The following is a 10022-nucleotide window of genomic DNA, read 5'->3' as shown; positions in this document are numbered from 1 at the left end:
TGCTTCCATAAGGAAACTGGAGAGAGCACACATACACTAGCAGCTTAACAGCTCATCTGAGAGCTTTCGAATAAAAAGAAGCAAATACACCCAAGAGAAGTAGACAGCAGGAAATAATCAAACTCAGGGCTGAAATCGACCAAGTAGAAACAAAAAGAACTATACAGCTTTCCGCGCTACCCAGGGACAGGTCCATACGGCGTTGTTCTTGGTTTCCATCGTAACTTAAAAGGGAAACTTACACAATGCCTTGACGTCCTACAGATGAAGGAGGAGGATGTCCTCAAATTCCTTGCTGCAGGAACCCACTTAGGTGGCACCAACCTTGACTTTCAGATGGAGCAGTACATCTACAAAAGGAAAAGTGATGGTATCTACATCATAAATCTTAAGAGGACCTGGGAGAAGCTGCTGCTTGCAGCTCGCACTACTGTTGCCATTGAGAACCCTGCCGACGTCAGGGTCATCTCTTCCAGGAACACTGGCCAGCAAGCTGTGCTGACGTTTGCTGCTGCCACAGGAGCCACTCCGATTGCTGGCCGCTTCACACCTGGGACCTTCACTAACCAGATCCAAGCAGCCTTCAGGGAGCCATGGCTTCTAGTGGTGACTGATCCCAGGGCTGACCACCAGCCCCTCACAGAGGCCTCTTATGTCAACCTGCCCACCATTGCTCTGTGTAACACAGACTCTCCCTTGCGCTATGTGGACATTGCCATCCCGCGCAAGAACAAGGGAGCTCACTCGGTGGGTCAGATGTGGTGGATGTTGGCCCGGGAGGTACTCCGCATGCGAGGTACTATTTCCCGTGAGCACCCATGGGAGGTTATGCCTGATCTTTACTTCTACAGAGATCCAGAGGAGATTGAGAAGGAGAAACAGGCTGCTGCTGAGAAGGCTGTGACCAAGGAGGAATTCCAGGGTGAATGGACCGCACCAGCTCCTGAGTTCACTGCTGCTCAGCCTGGGGTGGCTGCTTGGTCTGAGGGTGTGCAGGTGCCCTCTGTGCCCATCCAGCCGTTCCCCACAGAAGACTAGAGCGCGCAGCCAGCCACTGAGAACTGGTCAGCAGCTCCTACAGCACAGGCCACTGAGTGGGTTGGAGCCACCACTGAGTGGTCCTGAGCTGCTCAGCAGAAAATAAAGTTTCTAAAAGAGCAAAAAAAAAAAAAAAAAAAAAAAAACCTATACAAAGAATCAGCAAAACTAGGAGCTGGTTTTTTTTTTTTTTTTTTTTTTTTTTTTTTTTTTTTTTTTTTTTTTTTTGAGAAAATCAACAAGATACAAACCCTTAGCCATACTAAGTTAAGGACACAGAAACAGTATCCAAATTAACAAAATCAGGAATGAAAAGGGAGACATAACAATAGAAACTGAGGAAATTCAAAAAACAATCAGGTCCTACTACAAAAGCCTATACTCAACAAAACTGGAAAACCTGGATAAAATGGACAATTTCCTAGACAGATACGAGGTACCAAAGTTAAATCAGGATCAGATAAACCATCTAAACAGTCCCATAACCCCCAAGAAAATAGAATCAGTCACTAGAAGTCTCCCAACCAAAAAAAAAAAAAAAAAAAGCCCAGGGACAGATGGTTTAAGTGCAGAATTCTATCAGACCTTTAAAAAAGATCTAATACCAGTACTCCTAAAACTGTTCCATAAAATAGAAACAGAAGGAACACTACCCAATTCTTTCTATGAAGCCACAGTTACATTGATACCAAGAAAGAACTACAGACCAATTTCCCTTATGAATATTAATGCAAAAATACTCAATGAAATTCTCACAAACTGAATCCAAGAACACATCAAAACAATCATCCACCATGATCAAGTAGGCTTCATCCCAGGAATGTAGGGAAGGTTCAATATATGGTAATCCATCAATGTAATCCACTATATAAACAAACTCAAAGAAAAAAACCACATGATCATCTTATTAGATGCTGAAAAAGCTTTTCACAAAATACAACACCCATTCATGTTAAAGTATTGGAGACATCAGGAATTCAAGGTACATACCTAAATATAATAAAAGCAATATACAACAAATCAATAGACAACATCAAACTAAATGGAGAGAAAATCAAAGCAATCCCATTAAAATCAGGAACAAGACAAGGCTGAAGAAAGTCAAGATATCAATATTTGCAGATTATATAATAGAATACATAAGTGATTCAAAAAATTCTTCCAGCGAGCTCCTATAGCTGATAAACAATTTCAGCAAAGTGGCTGGATATAAAGCTAACTCAACCAAATCAGTAGCCTTCCTGTACTCAAAGAATAAAAGGGCTGAAAAAGAAATTAGGGTAACAACAGCCTTCACAATAGTCACAAATAATGTAAAATATCTTGGTGTGACTCTAACCACGCAAGTGAAAGATCTGTATGACAAGAACTTCAAATCCCTGACGAAAGAAATCGAAGAAGATCTCAGAATATAGAAAGATATCCCATGCTCATGGATTGGCAGGATTAATATAGTAAAAATGGCCATCTTACCAAAACCAATCTACAGATTCAATGCAATCTCCAGCAAAATTTCAACTCAATTCATCATAGAGTTAGAAAAAGCAATTCTCAAATTCATTTGGAATAACAAAAAACCTAGGATAGCAAAAACTATTCTCAACAATTAAAAAAAACTTCTGTGTGTGGTGGGGCATCATTCCTGATCTCAAGCTATATCATAGAGGAATAATGATAAAATCAGCATGGTACTGGTACAGAGACAGGCAAGTAGATCAATGGAATAGAGTTGAAGACCCAGAAATGAACCCACACACCTATGGTCACTTGATCTTGACAAAGGAGCTAAAACCATCCAGTGGGGGGAAAAAAGACATCATTTTCAACAAATGGTGCTGGTCCAACTGTAAGTCAGTACGTATCAAATGCAAATTGATCCATTTCTATCTCCTTTACAAAGCTCAAGTCCAAGTGGATCAAAGACCTCCATGTAAAACCAGATACAATAAAACTAATAGAAGATAAAGTGGGGAAGAGCTTCAACCACATAGGCACAGGGGAAATTTTCCTGAACAGAATACCAATGGCTTATGCTTTAAGAGCAACAATGGACAAAAGGGACCTCATAAAATTGAAAAGCTTCTGTAAGGCAAAGGACACTGTCAATAGAACAAAATGACAACCCACAGATTGGGGAAAGATATTTACCAACCCAACATCTGATAGAGGGCAAGAAGGTAGACTCCAGAGAACCAAATAACTCTTTTAAAAAATGGAGTGCAGAGCTAAATAGAGAAATCTCAATGGAAGAATCTTGAATGCATTTAACTTGAGAAGCACTTAAAGAAATGCTCAACATTCTTAGTCATCAGGGAAATGCAAATCAAAATGACCCTGAGATTCCACCTCACACCACTCAAAATGGCTAAGATAAAAAATTCAGATGATAGCTGATGCTGACGAGGATGTAGAGAAAGAAGAACACTCCTCTATTGCTGGTAGGACTGAAAACTAGTACAACCAATTTGGAAATCAGTCTGGTGGTTCTTGAGAAAATTGGAAATAGTTCTACCTGAGGACCCAGCTATACCACTCCTGGGCATATACCCAAAAGATGCTCCAACATATAACAAGGACACTTGCTCCACTATATTTATAGTAGCCTTATTTATAATAGTCAGAATCTGGAAACAACCCAGATGTCTCTCAACAGAAGAATTGATACAGAAAATGTGGTACATATACACAATGGAGTACTATGCAGCAATGAAAAACAATGTCACTAATAAGTGGATATTAGCCCAAAAGCCTACAATCCCCATAATACAATCCACAGAACATATGGAGTATATGGAATATATGGAACATATGGAAGACCAGGGAGTGGATGCTTCAGTCTTGCATTGAGGGGCAAACAGGACGATAGCAGAAGGTGGAGGGAAAGGGAGACCAGGGAGGGAGAAAGAAGGGGAGAAAATAAGGGTGTCAGCATCGTGATCTGGAGGAGATGTGAGAGAGGTACAGAGGGTCAGGAAATAGAACAAAAATATGTAGCAGGGAGGATGAGGAGCTGGGGCTAGCGACCAGAGGGTCCCAGACACCAGGGAAACTTGAGGCTCCCAGGACCCGACGGGGATAACGTTAGCCATGATGTGCAGAGAAGTGGAGATAGATCCTGTAGACCTCTTCCAGATAATAGACAGGGCCCCCAGTGAAGAGATGGGGACACCCATCTCAAAGTTTTTAACCCAAAAATGTTCCTGTCCAAAGAAAGAACAGGGACCAAAAAAAAAAAAAAAAAAAAAAAAAAAAAAAAAAAAAAAAATGGAGCAGAGACTGAAGGAAGGACCAACCAGGGACTGTCCCACCTGGGGATCCATCACATCTGCAGACACCAAACCCAACACTATTGCTGTGGTCAAAAGGCTCTTGCTGACAAGAACCTAGTGCAGTGGTTCCAGAGGAAGTCCAGACAGCAACTGACTAATGCAGATGTGGATGCTTAGAGACAACCACCAGACTGAGCTCAGGGAACCCGGTGGGGAAGCAGGCAGAAGGACTGAAGGAGCAGAGGAGGATTGCAACCCTACTGGAAGAACAACATAGGCTGGCCTGACCACCCAGTTCTCCCAGAGTCTAGACCACCAACCAAGGAGTGTACTTGGAGGGATACATGGCTCCAGATAACATATGTAGCAGAGGATGGCCTTGCCTGACAGCAACAGGAGGGGATGCCCTTGATCCTGGGGAGGCTTGATGCCCCAGTGTAGGGTAATGCTGGAGCACTGGGGCAGGAGAGTAGAGGTGGGGGGGAGCACTCTCATACAGGCAAGGGTAGGGAGGAGGGTGGATGTGGGATGGGGGGCTGGTGGAGGGGTAACCGGGAAGTGGGATATCATGGGATAGAAGATTGGTGGAGGGGGTAACCAGGAAATGGGATATCATTTTAGATGTAAATGGATGGAATGATTAATAATAATGATGATGAACCAATAAAAAGTTATAAACAAATAAATAGTTAAAAATAAAAAAACCAAGCCTTTGGGGCCATTAAAGATCTGAGTTCTAACATAAGCATGCTTTCTCACCCCTCCTGCTGTGATACAGGGCTGTAGGCTTTTTCCATATTCAAAAACAAACCAAGAGTGGCTGTGACCCCAGGGCATCAGGACACCTCAAACAGAAGTAAGGAGGAAACAAATTAGAGGGCCTGAGGGAGGTATGGCCAACTCAATGGATTAAGGAGATCTGAGGGTAGAGACAGGCAGGGTAGGGGTCGAGCAGTATGACCTTTGAGGAGCTGAGTCCAAGATGCTTCAGTGTGTATGTGTTGGGGTTATGTAGGCTGTGGATGAGGAAGGGACCTGGAAGCCTGGGGCAGGAAACTCCCTACATTGCTGGGGAAGGTCCTAGTATATGAAGGTCTAGGAGCTGGGCAGGGATTTGAAATACACTGTCATCTGTCCCACAAGTGTCTGAGGAGAGGGCAGAGCATCACAGGGGCATCTATCAGAGGATGTGTTACATTACTACAGAGGTCAAAGCAGGATGGTAGGTGCCTTCCTCTGTTAGTCAACACTTTGTTGCCTTGAGGCAGAGTCTCTCATTGAACTGTCAGCTAGACCAAATGCTCTTATATGCCGAGCCATCCCACCAGCCCAGCTTTGTCAGTTGGCATATGCCTGTTTTCCTCCCAGTAGAGTTTACAAAGGTGTATGTGATGCTTTGTATATGCTCAGCCCAGGAGTAGCACTATTAGAAGGTGTGGCCTGTTGGAGTAGGTGTGTCACTGTGGGTGTGGGTTATAAGATTCTCATTCTAACTGCCTGAAAGCCAGTATTCTGCTATCAGCCTTTAGATGAAGACGGAGAATTCTCAGCCCCTCCTACATCATGCCTGCCTGGATGTTAATTGACTGACCCTCTGAACCTGTAAGCCAGCCCCAATTAAACGTTGTCCTTAGATGAGTCGCCTTGGTCATGGTGTCTGTTCACAGCAGTAGAACCCTAACTAAGACAGCAGACAAAACATGACCATATCCAAAACTAGGCTCGCTGAGCTCTCTGTGCTTTATACCTCCCTTCCCTTCCTCGTATAAACTCAGGGCAGCTGTGGGTAAAGACCAGTCAAATTGGAACTAAGGCACTAGGCTGAATGGTTATGACCCAAATCATCCTTGGTTTTCCTTTTGGGTGGGAAGCAAAAATGCAGCAGGTCCCATGACTGAGATGGAGACGTGCACTGGATGGGGTGAATACGAGAAACCTGGACTCCCCTTGAGCTGTCCAGGTTGTGTCTGTCAGAAGAGACATGCCACCCTGTGCTATAGCCCCAAACTTGTCTTCCTGGCACTAGGCTCATGCCTGCCCCACTTCCTGAGTCTGATCCATCATTATGATCAGCATCCCATACCCAGAAGAAAAAGACAGCTGGGGCTCACATTCCCCACTCAAGCTGCTGGGAGTGGCTCTCACCTTTGCTTGGACCCAGCAGAGGCTGAGCTGCCACATGCTTCCTTGTCTCCCTCGGAGAATGTAGACACAGTGGAAGTGTGGCCTGAAGGCAGAGCAGAGACCATGGGAACCATGATGGATACAGTCACAAAAGGCATCTGGAAGCCACATGGTTCCACATCACAAACCATGTCACAAAAGGTTTTCTTGCTTTGGCTGTACACTCTTAGTTCTTAGATTCGACACATGATGGTGATGCTTTTTGTTCTTCTGCAGGATTTGCCCTGGGAGAGGAGCAGGTTAGGGCAGGTCTTCAGGAACTTGTCTCAGGAGCCACTTATGTATGGTTTGTTACCTGAAGTCAAGCATGGGCAGGGCAAGGACAATGGAGAAGAGGCACTGTGACTCTGTTCTCTCAGGGCTCTGTCTGTACCCCCAAACTTCCATTGCACTATCAAACCCAACCCTCAAGTACCCCCAACAACTGCATTTGAGTGGAGCTCAGTCAGTGGAGAGTCAGATGGCAGCCCAGAGGGGTAGCACCCAGGACTTACTCCTCCCTGCTGGGTGTGGACCAAGCTTCAGTCTCAACCCTTATTCTCATCCCACACCGTGCCATCACCTCCTTCTTTGTTTCCTGAAAAATAAAGCCATGTCTCCAGATCACGTTCAAGTCTGTTTCTTATCTGGCCACTGCATTTTCTCCTCAGTGTCAGCCTCCTGCCCCGCTTCCTGATCATGAGCCTCACCTGCTCCCGCCCTCCCAGGATGTTTTAGTTTCTTAGAGACCTTGAAATGTAAGCCTGTTGAGTTGTTGCTGGTGACATTTCTGTGGGCAGAGTTGCTTATGTGACTTGACATCTAGAAATGTAGTGAATTACACAGATCCAGCTACTACTGAGCGTTGCCCAGAGCCCACTTCTCTGGAGAAAATAAGCATGTCCCTTGTGTCTGGAAACAGGAACAACCTAGCACAGGACATTGCAACTAGGGTGAAAGCAGTTGCTGCTGTAGTGATGGAGAATGGGCGGGGCTACAGCGTGATAGGGAAACCACTGGGACACAGGGAGCTACTGTGGCATTCTGGGAAAAGGCAGGGGAGTAAAAATCTGAGAGGAGGAGGAATGGGTAAGGAGGGTCATTGAGGACGAGGTAGGACCTCAAAGGCCCCACTATGGACCATAGTCAGCAACGGAACAGAAATCACTACAAAAGCGTCACTCACTAACTGCTGTGTAGGAGGCAAGGGAAGCGAGGGCGGCCAGGCACTGGCCTGTGGGAACACAGCTTGGCACTGAAACTGCTGTAGTATGAAAGGGGCAAGAGAGGAAGGGGAGTTCCCAGAGGGATGAGTGGTTCTGGGACAGAGTCAAAGCCCTTGGGGGTAGTTGTGAGGACAGAGCTCACATCTTTCCTCAGCCATGTTGGACATTAGAAGCCCTGGAATGTCTAGGAAGAGCTGAGAGGCTTGGGGGTAACCAACCAGCCCACAGTTCAGGAAGGTGTAGCTGGAGGAGTAAGTGAATAACTAGCGCATGCGCAGAACCCTAAGTATGAACCGAGTGGGGCATGAAGAGGCGCATAGAGCTGAGAGGAGCAGCCACGGGCAGTGAAGGAGTTGAGAGCACTGAGCCCCGAGGCCACAAGCATGCTTCAGAATAGAAGAGGTGGTCCAGCTATTTTCATGTGAATCCTTGTGGGAGCCTGTGTATTTCCATTTCAGCGTCTCTGAGCATGCGTACTCCACATGTGTACACAAGACTCTGTTTACAGGATGACATGGCCCCACTCGGTCCCAAGGTTAGACCAAGTGGTCAGGTCAGAGTCAAGGCTGTCTCAGCTACCAGAGGGACTGGACATCAGAGGTCACATAACTGCTCCTACATTCCGTAAGCGGCTGTAAATGTCCCCTCTATCACCTGGTGAGGCAGCTCCCGGTACAGCTTCCACCTTGGTCCACACAGGCCAGACCCTCACTGTGGGGCATCGTCATTGCTTTGTATATATGTCTATCCTGGTGTTAAAAGCTCCGGACCATACAGGGCTGGGGTCCTGAAGTGGCTGAGGACACACTGCTCAGACCCCCACGAACACAACCTGGAGTGTCAATTTCACGTGACTAACTCATTGATTGTCTCGCCTGGGTTAATTAATTAATTAGGGCAGCGCAGAGGCCAGTGGGTTGGGCCTAGGGAATGGATCCTCCACCGGGAGTTTTATTAGTACATAAAATGAGTGTTTAAAACCCACACGGCCGCCAGTGCGCTGTCTTGGCTTTTCATTAAACAAACCTATAAAATTACTTGCCTCATTATGTATTTTCGAGACTTCCTTTGCCTCCGATGCTCCCTCCCTGCCTGCCTCCCGCTCTAAGTGCCTATTTGAAATCAATTTCTCTAATAATGGGCTTAACGAGCTCATCAATTAGGGCTGCCATAACCGAGTGTCGCCGGCTCCCGTTATCAGTTAAACTCTGGAACTAATTTCCATGCTCCATCTATCACGGGGCGTCCACGACGTCTGGCTCCTGCTCCGGGACGATAGGGAGACCCCAGGCCCTTCCCACTGGCCATAGACATCCCTGGGAGAGGACAATAAGGACAGAGAGGCCCACCTAGCCCAGGCTTGGACATGAGGTGTGGCCTCCACCAGCCCAGTGTAATTAGTAGTAATGAATGACCGAGCAGCCCCAATAAGACGTTCCACACAGCACACTCCATCCTGCCTTTTCACACTCCAAGTGACCTCAACCCTCAACTTTCAGTGTCACCCCACATCCTTGGGTTTCCCAAAGCATATCTCCTCCAAATATCCAGGTTGGAGCTGGGGCTGGGGCTGGCCCAGGAATAGGGGAAGAAGCCAGAGGAGGGCAGGTGTCCAGGAAGGGACCAGTAGAGCTAAAGGTTCTAGAAAGCTTGGCTAGGGATTGTCCAGAAGGGAACAGCAGGACATCTAGGCTTCCCAGCAGGAAGGGATCCATGACCCAATAGTGACCTGTGGAGCAAGGGCCAGGACCAGGACAGTATCTGGACCAGCTATCCAGGGCCCACTGTTACTGGCCACCCCCTAGGTCTCAGACTGGGCTTACATATATACAGTATAGGCTCAACACAGATGTATGAGCAAGATGGCTGTCTCTGCTCTAGCTAGATGGGTCTCTCATGGAGAGCAGGGCCCCAAGATGCTATCAGTTACACATCCTATCCCTGCTCCAGGCTGAAGTAAGCACTAGAGATGAGGACCTCATCCTCCCTCCCCCGCCCCATCTTTCCCATGGCCTGGGAAGCCCCAGCTCCTAGCACTCTACCTCAGGGCAAGCCAACTTGTGCCTAGAACCTAGAGAAATTTAGATGCCTCTGGCCCAGATGCATGGCCAAAGTGTCACACAAAGTGTCCCTCCATGGCTGGTTGTATAGCCCCTATGCCCACCAGGAAGAGAGTTGAATAGCTTGAAGGTGAGCAGTAAGGGAATAAAGATGCTGGGTGGGAGGCAGGCAATAGGGCCACCAGGCACTCACCCACCTGAGGCCCAATCCCAGGCTGGGGGAGGGGCACTGGCCCCTCCTGGTGGTGAGGGGCACGCGTGTCACC

General features: G+C 46.9%; 1 protein-coding gene across 1 annotated transcript; it reads left to right on the top strand.

The window, feature by feature from the left end:
- Positions 1-255: 255 nt before the first annotated feature.
- Positions 256-1038, top strand: LOC308433631 (small ribosomal subunit protein uS2-like; the record flags this gene model as incomplete). Its single annotated transcript, XM_080933730.1, has 1 exon — positions 256-1038. The coding sequence occupies exon 1, from the start codon at positions 265-267 to the stop codon at positions 1036-1038; it is 774 nt and encodes a 257-aa protein (XP_080789856.1). The 5' UTR covers positions 256-264.
- Between the last annotated feature and the right edge of the window lie 8984 nt (positions 1039-10022).

The sequence above is a fragment of the Micromys minutus genome (genome assembly GCF_963924665.1).
Source record: "Micromys minutus genome assembly, chromosome: 1".
NCBI classification, from domain to species: Eukaryota; Metazoa; Chordata; class Mammalia; order Rodentia; family Muridae; genus Micromys; species Micromys minutus.
This window is presented reverse-complemented; position numbering and strand designations above follow the sequence as displayed.